Raw genomic sequence first — 20,911 nt, forward strand, 5'->3', positions numbered from 1 at the left:
GAGATGGCTCAGTAGTTAAGAGCACTGACTGCTTTTCCGAAGGTCCAACCAAAGGTGTCTCACAACCATCCGTAATGAGATCTGACTCCCTCTTCTGAAGTGTCTGAAGACAGCTACAATATATTTACATATAACAAATAAATAAATCTAAAAAAATAAATAAATAAAAATAAAAAAATTAAAGGAGAAAAAAAGAGTGGGAGACTGAGGCAGACAGTCTGGCTTTGTGTCAGGTGTGGTGCTGTACACACACTTGTAATTCCAGTGCTCAAGAGGCTCAGGTGAGCATATCATGAGCTTGAGACCAGTGTGGGCTACATAGGGAGACCCTGTCTCTAACACCAACCAACCTCAAATCCTTCTGTTCTGAGGGTGCATGTACATAGTTTTTGCTTCTTTGAAAGAGGGTCTCAACTAAGTATCCCAGGCTGTTCTCCAACTCCTAATCCTCCTGTTTCTGCCTCTGTAGTGCTGGGTTTACAGATGAAGGCCACCTTGTCTGGTCCAAAACTGAAAAGCTACAAACTGATAATTACTTTTCATTTGAGGCAATCCATTATGCTAGCTCCAGTCACATACTTCCTAAGAGGGATAGGGTAAAACTCAGATACGATGCACATCTTAAACTTGCACAGTTACACACTAAACTACCAGCTTTCTGGAAGAATACTGGGAGGCCTAGGCTGGTGTACCTAGTTAAGACTACAAAGGCAGGGGGTCCAGAGAGATAAAAGCTCAGAGGATAAAAGCACCGAATGCTCTTCCAAGGGAACTGGATTGGGTTCAGTTCTCAGCACCCAAATGGCAGGTTCCAAGTGGTTTTGGCACCCTCTTTTGGCCTCTGTGGTCACTTGGCATGCACACGGTACACAGGGTATACATGAAGGCAAAACATAAAATAAAATAAGAAAAGATTAACAAGGCAATGTAGACTTGCTATAGCTTGATAAATAGGAGGTTATTGGGAAAGAAACAAAAAGAAATCCAGAAATACTCTAGCTGTTAACCTTGGTGTAAGCAGGCAGGACTACTGAGGGGAGGGCATGGGTAGTGTCTCTAGGCCTCACCTGTGTGGTGACTTTGTAGGCTACGTAGGCATTCATACCATCCCCTGTGGGAGAATAAGAAACAGGAGGGAATTATTCTTCCAACCAAAGAAAGGAAAGCTAATCCAATAACATTTAACTAGAGACCATAAGCTGCGGAAGCCCTATATTAGAAGGGCTTGTTGAATTTCCAGGCTTTATATGTAATCCTAAAATCCACTTTCTTCCTGTGCCTCAGGGGTTGTGTGACACACATGCCCTTACGAATGCTGGCTGGGCACCAGTTTGAGTTAGACAAGAGAGTCAGTCCCCTGTTCCAAAGCCAGGCTCCATTTATACCCTCACAGAGCAGCACTGGATACTGACAATTCATCACTTGTTACCACGCCAATATTTGGGCTGGTTACACACATCTGTCCAAAACCAAACAATTCTCTTGCTGTATAAAGCAGGAGAAGGAAGCGACTGATGTAAAAGGAAACAAGTAGTTCTACCCGAGGCTAGCTCCAGGCTTGGTCTGCTCTTTCAGAGGTCCCAGCACTGGTGCTGGCCGACACTGTCCTCTCTGATCCTGCATGCTCACCCAGAGCAAAGGGCCTGGCAGGAAGACACTTGGGCTGCCTGATGTCACAACATCTCCCTTTCCTGGAGGAATAATTTTTATGAAAAAGCCATTGACTGTTAAATAATCTGGGATTCAAGCAACTGTTTTTCTCTGTGGTAGTGTCCTGACCTAGACCACTTAGGGAGATAAAGGCCCTATTGACTTCCTGAGCCTTGAAAAGACATATACTGGAACCCAGACAAAGCCCTAGTGCTGGACCATGGGGTTTAGGGTTGGTTTCCCCACCCCTTTCCCTGGTTTCTCCTCTCATGAAACAGGAAAGCCTAGGCCAACAATTCCCAGTTGTCTTTGCTTCTGATCTGATTCTGGAATGAGGGGGCAGGGAGAAGGGCAAGTGGGTCAGCAGGGTCATACTCTGCAACATCACTTCACTGGGATGGGTGGAAATGCTTGTTTTTATTTGTAAGTGCACACACAAAATAAAGCTAGAAATTATACAGAAATAGGAGGTATACCCATCTCACCAACACCTACCAAAAAGGGTGCTGCAAAACAGGAACTACAAGCTAGTCTAAAAAAATTACCTTTTATTGACTATCACCTTTATAATACTCTGAAACACATTGCCCAATACTAAGAATTTGTTATCCATGCATTAAAAACAATTTTTTTAATACAATGGACATTTCTCTCACCATAGAATAGTCAGGGTTAGAAACATAATTTAGTAGCCAAAGGAAGAAGAGCCTAAGTGTTCATGTCCACTGAGCACAATAGCCAAGCAGGGCCTCCAGACACTGTTTTGGCTAAGGCGTGTGTGCAAAGACAGGTGTGGAAGCCCTGAAAGCAGCCTGGTCACAAAGCAATCTGAAATGCACACAGACTTCCTGCATAACCTCCAAGTTGGAGATGGCATATGCAAATTGCCAAGATTCTAAAAGAACACCCTGGTAAAATTGCAGTTCTAATTTATTTAGGTGTGTGCTGGAATGAGACACACGTGTTGACTAAACAGCCCACACAAACAGAATATACTGTTACAAAGATCAGGTCCTGATTAGAAAAAATGTTTTAATTAGCTGGCTTCTTGGAATCAATGTGACTAAGAATATAGAACAAGGGGATGAAAGCTTAGCATTTAGAGTAATTTGTGTTCAAATCTAATTTGTGAGCTGTTTAAATTGCTCTGTACATAGGGTCAGCTATGCCCCTCTAGATAACTTTACTTGACTTTACTTGAACACATTGTTTTCACAGATAAAATGAAGATATTAGGGTGTGTACTGGCTGGGTTTGTGTGTCAACTTGACACAAGCTGGAGTTATCACAGAGAAAAGAGCCTCCCTTGAGGAAATGCCTCCATGAGATCCAGCTGTAAGGCATTTTCTCAGTGATCAAGAATGGGAAGGCCCACTGTGGGTGGTGCCATCGCTGGGCTGGAAGTCCTGGGTTCTATAATCAAGAAGCTGAGCAAGCCAGGGGAAGCAAGCCAGTAAGGAACATCCCTCCATGGCCTCTGTATCAGCTCCTGCTTACTGACCTGCTTGAATTTCAGTCCTGACTTCCTTTGGTGATCAACAGCAATGTGGAAGTGTAAGCTGAATAAACCCTTTCCTTCCCAACTTGCTTCTTGGTCATGATGTTTGTGCAGGAATAGAAACCCCGACTAAGACAGGGTGGATCAAGTACAACATGACTGTGTTCTTAAAATAAATAAATAAATAAATAAAATAATAGGGCAACTCAGACAGTTATTCCTGGAGGGATGATGATATGGAGACTTAGAACATGGGACAGTGGTGACAAGATACTGATGCATCTTCAGGCCATGGCACACCTGAGACGACTACAAAGCAGAAGACAGGCAAGGGCCTTCCTTCCCTTCCAATGTCAAAGGAACATGGCCATGTCCACATCATCATTTCAGGCTTTCCGATTCAGAACTGTGAGAAAAAGCTCTAATTTTTGTTTTTGAGATAGGTTTTTATTCTGTAGCCAGGTTAACCTCAAACTCATGGCACTCCTCCTGCCTCAGCATTCAAGAGCAAGAAGGACAGGTATAACTCACATCCCTGGCTTACTTCTATTGTCTTAAGTCTTAAGTTTGTGTTTCTTTCCTACAGCAGCTCTAGGTAGCTACCAGCTTTAGATAACTCCCTCTCCCGGCTCTAAATCACAGCAGTAAATATTCAAACAATTAGTAAGATTTGTAATTTGTATTATTCTACTAAGGATGTAGGCAGCTAAGCTTAAAACTGAGGTGTTAAGGAATAGTCATAGGCAAGAGACTCCTAGGTATGTCACCCAAGGCTCCGTCCTACTTTTACCATGAACCACACGCTGCCTTAACAGGTGCTGCTTTCCTTGGTCCTCACTTTCCTCTACTGATAGGTGAAGGAACTGAATAAGATGTCCATAAACACCCTGCTAGTGTAGCCAGAACTTAGGAGCCCTCCACTGTAGGCATGCCCGGGGTCCTCTGCAAGAGCAGTGGGTGCTCTTAACTGCTGACTCATCTCTCCTGCTCCTGTTTGTGGCTTTTTTATTATTATTAATTAATTTTGCATTTCTATGTATGTGGGCACCACCATGTCATGATACTCATGTGGTGGTCAGAAAACAACTTTCAGCGTGGGTTCTATCCTCCAACATGTGGGTTCTGGGGAATGAACTCAGACTTGAGCTGCAGGACGTGAAGCTTGGCTGCAGGTACCCTCAGTAATCGTTTGAACCCCAGTTGAGTTCCTAAAGATTATAGTTCAAGTCTCTGGATTTTCTTCCTAAACATTAAAAAAAAAAAAAAAATCTAAGTAATGTGCTTGAGAACTCTGGCCTCAGAAGTGTGGCTCCAGGGAAGAAACTGATGAAGCACTTCACATTTTCTAGCCCAGCTTTGTTGAGAGCCGCTCCTAAACTAGCTGGTCAGGGCTCATGGACATCACAAGAGTTCAAGGACACTTACCGATCTTCTCAGGATCAGTGATACCAACTGTCAAATCAAACTGATCCTCCTGTTCTTCTTCTTCCAGCTTTAAAAAGAAAAACCAGGAGAGTTGCTACAAAGAAGGCTAGACATTACAAAATTCAATACCTGTGAATATAATAAAGTCAAGATGTTCCTCTCAGTGCTCACGTCTGTTACACCAGTGAGCCAATGCCTACAAGTTTAAGTCCTGAACCAGTTCACAGTTATTTCATGTTCATTTCCTCACACCCCTATTTTCACAATAATGGGTAATTAGAGAAATTTAGTTGACTTGGCCTCCTTTGGACTAAATAGGGAATAGGGAGAGGCTGTATTCCTGCACATGGGAGCTCCAGTAAACAGCGTCATCGGTGACCAATGAAAGACTTTATGCTGGCCTGGGGGTTGGGGAGCGGGGGGCGTGGGGGGAACAAACACTAACAAGGAATTCTCATTTGGATTCTGGTTGGGCATTAACCATATGTCTCCTTCAGGAGCTGTAAATGTTTTCTCAAGGTTCAAACCCAACAGAACTCCAGACTGGCAGCATATAGTCCCAGAGATGCAAAAGCAAGAAGACCAACAGCATATACTCTCACCTCCTCATAGCTTGGTTGTGGCTTAGGAGAATTTGTGGCTTCTTGTGGAGGATGAGAAATAAGTGTTTTGCCTGGCATTGTCTTCTGGTTATTCTGTGTGCTGTCCAGGGATAGCTCCACTGTGGCATCTAAAACAGTTGATAGTTTAAAATGAGTGTCAATAGTGGGTTTTGAAGGCTGAATGTCAGTCCTACAGGGTGAGGCCCACAAGAAAAATGGCAAGCACCTAATACAAGAAAAACAAGAGGCAGTTTTTACATTAATCAAAGGAAAAGACACTGAGCACAGGTTTGGCTTTCCCTTTCATTTCAGATACAACTGTTGGGCTACCCTAGGCCAGAGAACCAGGAACCTAGCAAAAATAAACATGTCAAATAATTTTACTCTTTAGAGTTGTCTTACAGAGGCCGGAGAAATGGCTCAGTGGTTAAGAGCACTGACTTCTCTTCCAGAGGTCCTGAGTTCAATTCCCAGCAACCACATGGAGGGATCTGATGCCCTCTTCTGGGGTGTCTGAAGACAGCTACAGCGTACTCATATACATAAAATAAATAAAACTTAGAGTTGTCTTAAGTCAGGGTTTTACTGCTGTGAACAGACACCATGACCAAGGCAACTCTTCTAAGGACAACATTTAATTGCAGCTGGCTTACAGGTTCAGAGGTTCAGTCCATTATCAAGGCAGGAACATGCCAGCATCCAGGCAGGCAAGGTGCAAGAGGAGGTGAGAGTTCTATATCTTCATCTGAAGGCTGCTAGCAGAATACTTCTGTGCAGCTAGGATGAGCGTCTTAAAGCCCATGCCCACAGTGACACACCTACTCCAACAAGGCCACACCTCCAAATAGTGCCACTTCCTGGGCCAAGCATATACAAACCATCACAGGAGTGGTCTCTCAAAACCTTACATGAACCTCATTTATTCTTGTTTGTATAGGAGAACACCTTATACACAGCATGACAGATCAGGCAAATACACATCAGAGGAAGCCTCAGGAAAAATATCAACCAGAAAACACACAGCAAAACTTGGAAAGTGGGGTTTGGTACACTTGACTAGTCACAGTGACAGTTTAGCTATATCCTGACAGAGTAAGCTCTCATTTGTAAATGCCACGAGAATGGGGAGAGGGAGCAGCAGACCCGGAAAGACTTCCTGACTTTGAAGAGAAGACCTGGCCCACACTTTAAGAACTGCCTCTATCTGGAAAAGATGCAGGTGAGCAGAACAACTCGTTCTCTGTGTGTTCCAGAGAGATGACTTCTAAAATAGCATTTTGTACCATTTTTAGACATTAAAATTTCTTATGCAAATGTACTTCCAATGTGGAGCAGTAAAGCTAGAAGGTCTAACCCTAGACGGTTCTCTGTTTCTTTCTTTTTAGTAAAGAAAAATGTAAGTATTCACTTATGGGTTTTGGTCTGACTGTTAAATAGTCAGGTCAGGCTTGGGGACCACAGAGAAAGCTGCTTCCTTTTCTTTCTAGACTTTCACTGGGGGCCAACAGAACCTAGAGACAGTTTTAGATTACTATGCTGACCACCAAGTGTGAATCATTTCTGCAAAAGATGCTGCCGTGAGGGCACACAGAACACATATGTTAGGTTGTGAGGTCTTCGAAACAAGGAGCCAGCTCAAGTTTGTGGATTCACTTTATGCAGGTCCAACATAACAGACCAAGTTAGTAACGAAACATGTACTACTCATTAAAACTATCCTTTGGGTGACACTGGGTGTGAGGGCAAGGAACTGCAATCCCAGCATTCCTGCCAGGCCCAGAGCACAGACCTAACCCTAGCTACTCAGAGGCCTTAAGGCAAGAGGATTGATAATTCAAGGTCTACCTGAGCAATCTAGTAAAACCTTGTATAATAATAATGATGATAATAATGATGATGATGATGATGATGATGTCCTGGCTACTTTTTATGGCAACCTGACACAAGCGCAGTCATCTAATAGGAAGGTGCCTAACTGAAAAATGCCTCATAAGATTGGGGTGTAGGCAGGCCTGTAGGGTATTTCCTTAACTAGTGATTGATGTGAGCCAAATCCACTGTGCGTAGGGATACCTCTGTGCGGGTGGTCCTGGGCTCTATAAGAAAGCAGGATGAGCAAGCCATAAGAAGCAAGCCAGTAAGCAACACCAGTTTATGGGCTCTTCATCAGCTCCTGCATCGAGATTCCTGCCTTTTTTGATGATGGACTGTGGTACAGAAGTGTAATCAAAATAAATCCTTTCCTCATAGCAATAGAGTGTTTCATCATAGCAATAGAAATCCTAAGTAAGATAGCTGGAGATCTTATTCTGTAAAAGGAAACTTGCCTAATGTATGTGAGGAACAAGATCAATCCCCTGTACCATAAAACAAAACAAAACAAACAAAAAAACATTCCTAAGAAGTTGAAGTTGGATAAAGAAGGTGGATAAAGGAATAATAGGGAGTTTGAGGCCGTCCTGGGCTACATAAAAGGACCCTGTCTCATCTGGGCATGGTGTAATCCAAGCTTCACACTTATATTTCAGACTTGGGAGACTGAGGCAGAAGGACTGCTGTGATTTTGAAGCTAGCCTGGGCCACAGAGTAATGAGGGCAAAGAAGAGGGGGGAGGGAGAGAGAGACACAGAGAGAGAACTCTTGAGCGCCAAAGACACTATCTCAACAAACAAACAACCCCACCAAAACCAAACAAACAAATAAGCAGAAAAACCGAAAACCAAAAACAACAACAACAACAAAAACAAAAAACTCAAAAAAAAAAAAAAAAAAAAAAAAAAAAAAAAAAAAAACCCAAACCACAAAACACCAAAGCTGGAGCTAGGCCAGCCTGGGCTAGACAGCAGACTCTCACCTCAAAGCAAAGCAGAGGGAGAATGCGTGACTCTGTGGCAGATAGAGTGCTTACTTAGGTCTGTTCGTAGGCCCCAGATTCAATCTTCAGAATGAAAAGTAAAGCTAGAATATTGATGGTTTGCTAGATGAACAATAAAAGCTTTTTGAAAAGCTGGGCATTTCCTATAGAAATTACTTTGAGATGTCAAAGTATGTAAAGTATGCCTAAGGATGAAATACAAGCTTCTTTCCTCTGCATTCCTAACAAGAATACGTCTGACAAGCCTTTGGGATCTAGAAAGACCAATCAGCAGTATGGTAACCTTGTAGAAAATAAATCTGAGCTTTAAATTTCCACTCAATATTAGCTGACTGGAAACACCTAGGAACACATCAAGATTCCCAGTAAACACTCCTCTCTACAGGAGTCCTCTGTTCCTCTGCCTGTGGCACTGGCAGCAGATGACATAAACCACAATGACTGTGCTGAGAAAGTCTGTAAGATCGACATATTCATAGAGAAAGCCAATCATGGGGGTTACTGTGGCAATAAGATTCCACATTGTGTAAGGAAAGAACACATACATTTCAAAGGCTCAAACACAGAAAGCGTCCCTTCTTCTCAATGTGCTAGGTAAAGACAATTCATTATTTGTATTTTATTATTTTTCTTTTGTCCATTCCTCTCCCTCCAAAAACCACTAACTACCAGAATGCATAGTGTGTTTTGCTTGTTAAGGTTTCAGAGACCAAATGAAGTAGAAAATCTTCCAAATCTTTATATTCTTCAAGCCTCTTTGTTCCTTTCATGTTCACACCACCTGGGCATTTTTCTTTATATTCAAATTTAAAATATCAAGATCTAACTAAACTTTCAATTTTTCTTCTAAACTCAGATTCATATAAGATTCATATATATATTCCACCTCCTCTAGTCTCTCTGTCTCTATCTCTCATGGTTCTAACGACTGGGCCTGAGGACCCATGTCTAAATTCTAGCACTTAGGAGGCAGAGACATGGTCACAAGTCTGAGATCAGCCTAGTTCACGCAGAAAAGTCCAGGTTGGCGAATGATACACAGTAAAATAGTATCTCAAATTAACTAAATAAGGCTCAAAGTGATAGGATGTACCTGCAATCCCAACTATTTTAGAAGCTGATGCAGGAGGATTGTGAACTCTAGGCCAAGTTACACAGAAAAACTACACATTTCAAATAAAAGACTAGAGGTATTGCAATGGTCAATATTTTACTCATATTATAAAATTTAGATTTTTGTTCGTTTCTTTAGTTTTTTTTTTTTTTTTTTGGAGACAAGGTCTAATTTAGCTTGTGCTAGGTAGCGAAGGATGATGACCTTAGACTCCTGGTCTTCCTGTCTTTACCTCCCAAGTGCTAGTATCATAGACATAGACTCTATTGTGCCAGGCCTCAACGTTCTAACTTATGCATATGTATGGTGGTTTTTAATTTAATAACTTATAACTTAATAAAGATGAATAGAAGGTGCCTAAATTTCGAGTCTCTACTTGCCTGCAAAGAGATCTTGTGGCTCTTGGTCTTGTTCCTCATGGATCCCATTTTCTTTGGAACCATTTTTGATAGGAAAAAGGGATGTGGTTTTCTTTGGAGACTGGGGCTTAGTCTGAAAACAAAAAGATACTTTGAACAAAATGGAACCAGTAAAAACAAACTCAGCCTACCTAGAAAGGGTCCATGGTGTCCCTTTGCTGCCACAGGTGTTTAGAAGACAGGCTCACTAGTTAGCTGGCTCAGCAAGCGGCAAATCTTTGCTAGAAATGAGAATATTGCTGCTCAGGTGACCAGAGGGCTAAGTTCACAGTCTCAGGTTAATTTGCATAATCAGCATCTTGCTGGAACAACATAGGTGCAGGCACACACAGATAATTTCTAAAATATTCTGCCATTCTGTTCTGATGACCTTTCTTTCCCCCGCCCCCCTTTTTTAAGGGCGGTGTGGGTGTTTCAAGACAGGGTTTTTCTGTCTAGCCAGATCAGGCTGGCCTTGAACTTAGGGATCCATCCACCTGCTTCTGCCTCTCTAGTGCTGGGAATGCCTAGCCTGATGACTTTTTTATTTCAAGTGCTGACAGAGCATAGTCTAGTGACATCACATTGGAGTTCAGAATTCACACTCTGATCCCAGGCTCCTCTGCCGTGTTGGCTAAACTACTAACTGAAGCTTAGATGTCCTAACTCACCTGACAGACACAGGGAGACATAACACTTTCTGTCTAATGCTGCTGATGAGTACCGTTGGTTTTCATCTGCAACTTACATGGACAAAAATTTTAGCCACACTCTAATGGCAGGCCGGAGAATAAGCCCAGTCACGCTTGGTCTAATAGGCACATAGTGAAAAAGCAGTCAGCCCTTGGCCTTTATTAAAAGCTCAGCGCAGAGTCACAAACAAGAGTAGGGAAGCTCCCCAGGCCGGTACCAGAGTGAACAAAGCTGGATTGTGCCACATGCATCTACAGAAAGCCAGTTTATGCTACTGCAGGGCTTTGAAGTCAGACCCTAAGGCGAAGGCAGTTAAAAGACCTGATTTAAGGAACTTTTCCTAAAACATGCCCTTAACAAGTCTGAGGGTATCTGTTCCTTGAACAGGCCTTTTTGGATCCAGAAGAAAGTGAAATGACAGATCTTTTGGGATACTCTCTGAGTTTCTCATGCAAACAGCTTCTTCACCATATTGGGCCTCTCTTTTCAAGGAAAGAAAATTTTAGCTCCATTTGCTTTGTATTAGCAAATCAGCCTTCCTGGGCTGTTTGTGCTAATGAAGTTCAGTGGTAGAGGTCAGACATTATACTAATCTGTCAGAGAAGGTGGCCTCTCCCGTAGCTGCTCCCAACTGTAAAGAACAAAAGAGACTTACCAAAAGACAAAGAAACAGAATGAAAACAAAACTAGCATTTCCTGCCTCCAACCACTGGCCTCCTTCCTACACAACCCACTGACTGACTGACTGATTCCTTCCTTCACTCTCACTCAAGGTGAGCTCAGAAGCCACCTGAGCTCTTTAACTTCTTTCCCACTGGTACCAGCCCTCTTCAGAGGGAAAACTCAGGGAGCTTAAACTCAGTGGGCACCAGAACAAGGGGACTACAGGGGAAACCAAAGCAATATGAAAGGCCCTGTTACAATTTCCTTTTTAAAAATCCAAAAGAATCTATGCCTGTGATATGCAGATGAATAAATCCAGCTCCCCATTTCTGATCTACCACCTGATCTGGGAAGGCTCCAGATTAAGACTGTTCTATGAAGCAGCATTAGAACAGCAGTTTGTCATCGCTCTGCTAATCAAGCCCGGATCCAGATGAAAAAGCTGAGAGACAATCAGAGATCCGCCACCTGCCCCTCTCCCTCTGCCCATCCATGGCAAGCCCAGACCTAAGCTTGATGGAAACTGTGATTGAAACAAGATCTGTGCTATTAGTGAGCTAGGTAACAAGTACCCTCAAGGCTAGAGAAATGCTCTCACAGGTTCCCTAGGGCCCACACGCAACACTCTGGCTGAGCTCAGGACAACTGAACAAAGATGCCATTTATAGTACATTTATAAACACATCTTTTTCAGGGCTGGGGAGATGGGTCAGTGGGTAAAGTGCTGATCACACAGGCATGAGGGCTCAGCTTCAGATTCTCAACACACACTTAAAAAGCTAAGGACAGGGAGGATCAAGCAGAGACAGGAGGATCCTGGGAGCTTACTGGCCAGCCGGTCTAGTCAATCTCCCCCCCCCCCCCCCCACGCACACCTCACATACACAGAATGAGGAAAGCCTATTGTTAAGGTTGTCTTCATGGCGTAACAATGCTCTCAAGTTTAACTTACAACCAAGAACAAAAAAACTGAGCAAACGGAACAAAGTCACTTAAAAAAAAAAAGAAAAGAAAAAAGAAAACAACAAACCTTTGGATCTTACTAAGTAGCCCAGGCTGCCAGTCCTCAAACTCACAGCACCCGGCTACCATCTCCCAAGTTTTAAGGTTAAATGTGCATGCTCCCAAACTGAGCCAGAACCATTTTTAAGGAAAGAAGGAGGACATACATGTGCATGGTATCTCCACAGTATGCTGGTGGAGGAGACAAGGTGAGAGAGGTCTATAATCGCTTGCCTTCAAAATAGAACCTGCCCAGGCATCGCAACAGTTTCCATATGTTATATGCAAGGTAATTAAAAAATTTTAAGATTTTTTAAAGATTTTTTTATTTTTAATTTTGTGTATTGTGTGTATCTGTAAGTTGGTATGTGCTTGTATAGTTTCTGTGGAGGCCAGAGGCACCAGAGTCCCTGGAGCTGGAATTGCCCACAAGGATTCCAGGAACCAAATTCAAGTCCTCTGCAAGAGCAAAATCTGCTCTTAATCTGTGAGCTATCCTACCAGCCTACAAAGCTAACTTTTAATTTGCGTAAAACTTTGTTTTAAGAAAGCTAGTTTTGGACAGGTAAAATTCTAGGATGACTTATTTTTGGAGAAGGGAAAGACACACATTATACTGAATAGCACAATACTAATGCTTTATATTTATAAATCATCCTCTTAAGACTTTAGTATGCTTTTGAGCCTTTAATACAGTTCCTCATGTTGTGGTGACCCCCAACCATAAAACTATTTTCTACTCTTGTTACTTCATAACTGTAGTTTTTCTGTTATGAATTGTAAATACCTGATATGTAACTCCTGTGAAAAGGTTGTCTGATTCCCAAAGGGGTGGTGACTCACAAGCTGAGAGCTGCTGCCACTGTAACTGCAGCACTCAGAGGGCTAAGGCAGGAGGATAGCAAGTTCAAGCCTAGACTCAACTACTTGGAAAGATCCTGTTTCAGAAACATTCTAGCTCCTTGATAGTAAGTTACAGCTACCCATCCCTTCAGAAGAGGAACCAGTGAGGTAGTAGTTGTAGTAAATAAAGCCAAGGAAACTCTATCCTGCTATCTCCCTATGAAAGCAATGTTCTCTTTTGTCAGCAGATAGAGTTCCTAGCTAGGGTATCCAATACCTGCTTACCCCTTTTGGCTGCTAGCAGGGGTTCTACTGATAAGCCTGTCTAAAAGCTCCTGCTTATTAAAATAAGAGCAGAGAAATGGGCCGATGCTAATCTTGGAGAGGTATTAGAAAGATCTTGCAGAAGAGGACACTTTTGTTTAGAGAAAATGGGTATTTCTTAACAAGTATCAGCCTCAAACTCTCAGGCCCAGGCCATGAGCATGCTTTCCTTAGCTTACAAAGTGGGTGTGGGCACCTCAGAGCTGACGTGGCCAGTCTGGACTGAAAACCACTGCTAGGATTCCAGGCAACTTCCCGTGAGGTCAGCAGTTGTGATTCTTCCTCTTGTTGCTTAACTTCTCTTTGCTCTGCATAGGACCTATGCATTACATTTAAGAGACCTTAAAAGCCTGTGTCAAAAACTCCCAACCCGGGCTGCAAAGATGGCTCAGCAGATGAAGGTGTCTACCACTAAGCCTGAGGACATGAGTTGAATCCCTGAAATTTACATGGTGGAGAGAGAGGCTTGACTCCTGACATGTCCACACGTGGGCAGTGGAAATGCATATGCATGTACATGCACACACACATAAATAAATATGATAAATTTAGGTCACTGCATAAAAAGACAATCCCCAATTGTACTTATAGACCCAACCCAATTCACTGCTAAGGTAACACTACCCATGGAGCTAGAGTACTTGTTTTTTTAAAGACAAAATGAATGTAATTGGGTAAGGCTAAGGAGCTAAGGAGCTGTGCCTTCACTCTGCTCTAACATAGCAAGAAAAGCCAGGAGTATGCCAATGCCAGGGGCCACAGCCACATAACAGCCTGTGGAGTCGTCATTACCATGAAACGCTGCTCCCCTTGCCAACTTTACTATGAAAAAATAAATGAGGTGCTATCAGTGTATTATTACTAGTAGCAACAAACTATCATAAATTCAACAGTTTAACAGTGCAGGACCGCCAAGGCTACACAGAGAAACCTTGTCTTGGAAAAAACAAAAACCAAACCAAAACAAACCAAAACAAAAAAAACAGTGCAAATTCATCATTTTTTTATCAGAGTCCATATAGGGAGTACCAGGCAAAAATCAAAATGCCAATGGGGCTGCCTTCTTTTCTGAAGGTGTTAGGGGCAAATACCTGTAATGACTCCTCTCTCCCAGAACCATGTTTAACAGTGGCTAACACCTGTACTTGGGAAAATGAACATTTTGTGTCCATTGGCATCTTGGTGCATCTACAAACTAGGTAAATAACTAAACAGTTAATTTAAATGTTTCTCTCATAGCTTTTGCATGCCCCCCTCCCCCACCCCCAGAATTGGGCCTCACAAGCTACAGAATTCCAAGGGCAGTGGTATCTGAACTTGGATAGGAATAAAAATCACAATTTTATTTTCCCTAACCTCTGGCCAAAATGTACCATTTTCTTTGCTCATAAAGAAAAGCATAACTGCAACAATGGTAACTGAGACACACTAAATGGTTTTTGTTTTGTTTTGAAGTGCTAGGAGTAGAACTTAGAATCTTACCTATATTGGACAAGCACTCCACCAGTGAGCCACAACCCTCAATCCAACAGCAGGTATTTTTGTATAACTGCTACAGATACTGAAGTATCATTTGTGCTTGTATTTATTTAAAAATTGTGGTAACTAACTAGACTTCTAGATTTTATTATTTAAATAATCAAAATCGATATCTAAGCTAGGTATGGAGTTTCATGCTTACCAGCTCAGTATTTGAGAGGCTGAGGGAGGAGGACTGTCCTAAGTTCAAGGCCACCTAGAGCTGTATAGTGAGATCCTGTTTCAAAACACAAAGAAACACGTTACTAATATAAATGGTTTCCTTTGTGAGCTTATGTATTTTATAAGTTAAAGTATTTTGTTTTGAGAATGGGTCTACACAGTGAGCCCCAAACACACACACAAAGGAGAAGGCCTTCTGGAGTAGAGAGCAGAACAAAGGAGATCTGCTGGATGGGTGGAGAAGGAGCCTGAAGTTGGCCATTTTGCTAGACAAGGAAGATCATAACCAGGGCCACTGGAGATCTCAGAGTACAAAGACTGCTGTGGTTGGTCGGTCAGCTGAAATAGAGCTGGAAACACTTGGCTCCACTCCTGCTGTAATTCCTTTTCCTCACTTCAAACCAACCACTTCTGGGTCAGGACTACAGGAGGATCAGACACTAAAGGGTGGATTAGCTTCTCCATGGAAAAGGCAAACCCAGATCAGATCTGTCCTCAAGTGAGTGAAGAAGGCCCAGCTGGCCATCTGACTAAGCAAAGCCTGAGCCACAAACAGCTGAGCAACAGGCTTTTTCCTGGAGATGAGGTACTTGTGGCTACTCTCTGCAGCAGCTACCATGATTTATTCATGCCAAAAGTTACTTTAAAGCGCTGAGAAGCTTTGAGGACCAGGGAGGGGAATTAGTGTTCTTTTTCCTCCTCGCTGCTCCCAGCCTTACCAGCTGCCAACAGCCAAGTCACGGGAGCCGGCCCGACACCTAGGAAGCAGGAAGGCTGAAGCCCCTCGGAGACTAGAGGTCTGGCCGCAGCCTTTGTTATTTCTCACATGCTCCATACGCCAATTTTAAATAAAATTTAGGTTGGATTCTTATTAGTCATCTGGAAAAGTCTCTCTTCTCCTACAAGTACTTTCTAACTACTTCCTCTATAATGCTGAAAAATTTTTTAAAAAAGTAAAATACCAGAACAATTTAATGACATATATATGATAATATCTATCTATCTATCTATCTATCTATCTATCTATCTATCTATCTATCTTTTTTTGTTTGTTTTGTCGAGATAGGGTTTCTCTGTGTAGCCTTAGCTGTCCTGGAACTCACTCTGTAGACCAGGCTGGCCTCAAACTCAGAAATCCGCCTGCCTCTGCCTCCCAAGTGCTGGGATTAAAGGTGTGCACCACCACCGCCCAGCTCCTATCTATCCTATCTATTTTTAAAGACTGGGTTTCCTCTGTGGAACAGCGCTGGCTCTCCTAGAGCTCACTCTGTAAACCAGGCTGGACTTGAATTCACAGAGATCCCATCTGCCTCTGCCTCCTGAGTGCTGCGATTAAAGGTGCATAGCCATGCCCAGCAACCTATGAAGTCTTTATACTTCAGAAAAATATGATTGTTCATTATTTGTGCTGATTACTAAAACAAATCTTTGACAGTATTGCACATTGCTGCCATCAACTAATTTTTTATCAGAATGTGGAATTTTAGCTTCTGAACTTTATTATTATTATTATTATTGACAGGTTCTCTTTATGTAGCCCTGGCTTTCCTGGTCACTCTGTAGACCATTGGTTCTCAACCTATGGGTTGTGACCCTTTTGGGGTTTTAATGACCCTTTCATGGGGTCACATATCAGATATCCTGCATATCAGATATTTATATTATGATTCATAACAGTAGCAAAATTACAGTTATGAAGTAGCAATGAAAATAATTTTATGTTTGGGGATCACCATAACATGAGGAACTGTATTAAAAAGACTGAAGAATTAGTAAGACAGAACCAAACTGGCCTTGAATTTAAGAGATCCTCCTGCTTCTGCCTCCTGAGTGCTAGAACTAAAAGACCATGTACGTCCTACCTCCAACTTGTGGAACTTCAAAGCAGATTTAACTATGTTTTGAAGCTGTGTGTTCCCACAAGAAGCGGAGACACACAAGAAAGCTTTCTTTTGCCTTGGGAGACAGAGTCCTGCATAGCCTGCTGGCCTTAAGCTTCCAATCCTTCTGTCTCCACCCTTAGAGTAATACAACACCCAGCTTTACAAAGAAACCTACCTGTAACTATTTACTATTGTGAGTTCTAAGTGGTTAAACTATTAACGAAACAAAACAATACACCTATCTAGGAATACCCATTGCAGGGTGTGGCAGTGCTTTAATCTCAGCACAAGAATGCCAGACATGCAGATCTCTGTGAATTAGAAGTTAGCCTGTTTTGCGAGCAAGTGGCAGAGCCAGGATCTTGTCTAAAAAAATAAAAGGATTCAGTATCAGAAATCCTGTTAAAACTAGACAAGAGGGTTGACGTATAGTTCAGCAAATGAAAGTACTTGCCACACAAAGCTGACAGACCTAAGTCTGATCCCCTGAATCATGTAGTAGAAGTAAACTGACTTGAAAGTTGTCATCTGACAACTGCCCCTATGCATCACCATCATTTTTAAAAAAGGCCAAAGTAGGGTTTGTGTCAAGAAATTTACTGTAGGGGGGCTACAGCTGGTAAAGTGCCTACCACTCAAACATGAGGTCCTGAGTTCAATCTCCAGCACCCACATAAAAGCCAGGCATGACATGAACCTCCCACTACACACATAAGTGTACCCTCCAAGACATGTACACATGTGGAAAATAAATAACTCCCTTTAGGGCTAGAGAGATGGCTCAGCGGTTAAGAGCACTGACTGCTCTTCTGAAGGTCCTGAGTTCAAATCCCAGCAACCACATGGTGGCTCACGACCATCTGCACAGCTACAATGTACTCATATACATAAAATAAATAAATTAATTAATTAAAAAAACCCTCCCTTTAAAGAAAAAAAGAAATTTACTGAAGAGGGCTAAGGAGATGGGTGAACCAGTAAGATGCCTACCATGTAAGCATAAGGGCCTGAGTTTTATCCTCAGTTCCCACCTAAAAAGCTGGACATAGTGGCACACTGGCCTTCCTAGTGCTGGGAAAGCAGAGGCAGGTAGATCCATGGAGCTACTGGCTAAATCAGTCTAGTCTAGTCAGCAAGTTCCAGGTCCCAGTGAGAAACTGTTTCAAAACACAAGGTGGATGGCTGAGGAACAATGCATGATCTTGACCTCTGGACACACATGCACACATACACGAACACACACATGCATGCATACAAGCTCACCCCTCCCACATGAACTTATACACATATACTTACAAATTTATTGAAGATAGGCTCAACATGGGGGACACCCATGTGCATGCTTTACAGAATACAGAATTACAACACTGACAGGGAAACTGTCATTCTTTTCACTCTTTTCATGTTTTCTTTTTTTTTTGTAAAATAAATTTTCCAAATTCTGTCCAGATTGAAAGTTATTCCATATGCACTCAAGGTTGAAAAAGAGCTGAGTTGGGATTGTAAAATGATATAAATATAGAGGTTCTTCAAAAAAAGATTAAAAATAGTGTCACCATATGATCCAGCAACCCCACTACTAGGAATAGATCTCAAAGAAGTGGAAGAGGAATTTTATGTTTGCACACTCTTGTTCAGAAGCACATTTCATAATAGCCAGAATGTAACCCAGTGTCTAATGGCATATGAATAGATAAAAAGATAAGATATGAGATGGGATATTATCTGTCCTAAATAAAGTACTGATACACACCACACGCCACAAGGATGAACCTTGAGGATATTATCCTTAGCAAAATAACCCTGCACAAAAGGACATATGCTGTTGACAGTATATGTTCCATGCCTGTAATCCCAGCACTCAGGTTACGGCAGGAAAATGTGTGACTTAGGGTACCCCGATCTTCATAGATCCTATCTCAAAAACAAAACAAACAAAAACCAAACCAAACTTCTAGGATTACACTTGTATGAGGTATCTACAATGGTCACAGAGGTAGGGGCAGAAGGATCAGAAGTTCAAGGTCATCCTCAGCTGTAGAATGAAAGGTTAGACTGGGCTACATAAGACGTTGTCTCAGAAATAAATAAATAAAAAGTAACAATGAATTCACATGACTGTAGTCCCGGTTATAGAGAAGGCTGAGGCAGAAGGATCAGCCTGGTAAGATGAGCCTACACATTTGAGACTGGCCTGGGTAATGCAGTAAGAACCTGGCTCAAAGGAAAAGTTCATAAAACTTGGGTTGGAATGATACTCACAGAAACAAGACAAAAATGAAAAGGTGAATGGGTATTGTTGATGGGTACAGAGTTTCAGACTTGTCCAATGAAAACACTGAACATCTGTTCTGCAGCTACGTGAATATACTTAACACAAATTACAAATATCATTAACTTTATTAGCTTTTATCACAACTTTGTTAAAACTGCATATACCCTAACCCCAAGATACATTCTGTACTAATCACAGATTTAGGGTTAGGTTCTAACGAGTCCACGTCCTTTCCTGTTTAAATGTTAGTTCTGTTCATGGAGGCACTGCTATCCAAGGGTTGGCTTTTTTTTTTTTAATTAAAATTTTAAATTATATTAGTGTATGTGTGTGCATTGTAGCACATATGTAGAGGGTAACTTTCAGGATCAAATTCTCTCTTGGGTGGCTAGAACCAAACCCAGGTTGTCAGGGTCATTGGCAAGCACCTTTATCTTACTGGTCTACGACCTAAGACTTTTAAACATTTAAATTTATAACAGCATATCATACTCTCTTGTTAATTTTAAATACCAGAAGGCATATATAAATAAGTCTTTTGTTGCTTTTGTTTTAAGACAGGGTCTGCTATGGAACAATCTGGCCTTGAACTTGTGACCTTTTGCCTCAGCCTCCCAAGGGCTGGGGACTATAGGCATTCAGTATTTGCACATGGCTCTGTAATATTAGACTAATCAAAGACAAATTGTTCAGCATGACTTTTCTAGTCCCTTGCCATTCCTTCTTTATCCCATGTTATTTTCCCAGACCTTTCTCTAGTCAATAGTTCACAACAGAGTAATGAGAAAAAAAATCCTAATTGGCTTGACATAAAACCAAAGACACTGACGTTTGACGTTTGGCCAAAATCTAAGCCAATGACTTCATTTCTCTATATTTTTTTCCTTTCTCTCAGCATAAGAAAAACCACCATAGTTTCTCTCTTTTTATTTGAAAGAGAGATCTACTGTGGTCCTGGCAGGCTGCTGAAGAGATGAGCAGATAAGACTCTGGGCTTTGGAGGACAAAGGGATCTGCTTCTGTTGTGAGCCCTTTACTTATAGTAAGCAGACCAGCGAAGTCATGTGTGGAATAAAAACCTGCATGCAATTTTCCATCTTTTGAACATAACATCAAGAATTTAAAATGTCAATGGCTCTAATTCAGTCCCTTGTTTTACTGAGAAAACAATCCTACTCTAGAAGAAAGCTTCAACTAAATATCAGGATTCAAGCCCATATCAAAGATTTGGATTCAGACTTTTTATTAATGACTTCTGATTTGTTTTAGAATTCTTTTGATTTCAGGATCTCCTAGTCAACTGAATGGCATATGTATTTTGAGATGTACCTCATGGGCCTATCTTTTGATTACAAATCCCATTTTTATTCTGTAGTGACATGGCTTCTTGGCTGTACAAAAGAGCAGATGGGATGATTAACAGCAGCAGCTGTCCAGAACATTACATGCATACCATGAATTAGTTTTAAATGCTACATGCCTCAGCTTCCCAATACTTTAATGCCTATTTCTTTGCTTCTAAAATATTAAAAAATCACAATAGAAAGGTTAATTTGGGCTGGGATGTAGCTCAATGGTAGAATGTTTAAATAAAATGCTCCAGATGCCTGGTTCAAGCCCCTCTCTGCCCCCCCACCCCCTATCTCACACACACACACACCAACTTAAAACAATAGGAAGCCACTGAAGTCATCAACTGCCTACTCAGATGACTTTTAGCTGATAAAATCAATCTTATTATTAGCTTTGTTTTCTAACTCACTCAGTTTTGTCAGAGTTTTGACTGCTGAAACCTTTATCAACAAAAACAGTTCAAGCTCTCTAAAACAGTTTATTGTGTAGAAACAACTGTTCCAAGTATTTCACAACCTAGCTTAACCTTTATAAAACCAGTAGTAAATACAGCACCCCTCTGCTGATGGGAGTGTGTGTGTGTGTGAGAGAGAGAGAAAGAGAGAGAGAGAG

At 41.7% G+C, this 20,911-nt stretch overlaps 1 protein-coding gene across 2 annotated transcripts in view; it reads right to left on the reverse strand.

The window, feature by feature from the left end:
* Nucleotides 1–20,911, reverse strand: part of Snx1 (sorting nexin 1) — a 36,061-nt gene that overhangs the window by 10,999 nt on the left and 4,151 nt on the right. For both annotated transcript variants that reach the window (XM_031343261.1, XM_031343262.1), the window contains exons 2-5: nucleotides 9,545–9,656; nucleotides 5,176–5,303; nucleotides 4,574–4,640; nucleotides 1,068–1,111 (exon numbers count right to left, since the gene is read on the reverse strand). In XM_031343261.1, the coding sequence (XP_031199121.1) occupies nucleotides 1,068–1,111; nucleotides 4,574–4,640; nucleotides 5,176–5,303; nucleotides 9,545–9,656 (351 nt within the window). The remainder of the gene's footprint in view (nucleotides 1–1,067; nucleotides 1,112–4,573; nucleotides 4,641–5,175; nucleotides 5,304–9,544; nucleotides 9,657–20,911) is intronic.

The sequence above is a fragment of the Mastomys coucha genome, unplaced genomic scaffold (genome assembly GCF_008632895.1).
Source record: "Mastomys coucha isolate ucsf_1 unplaced genomic scaffold, UCSF_Mcou_1 pScaffold23, whole genome shotgun sequence".
In the NCBI taxonomy this organism is placed as follows: domain Eukaryota; kingdom Metazoa; phylum Chordata; class Mammalia; order Rodentia; family Muridae; genus Mastomys; species Mastomys coucha.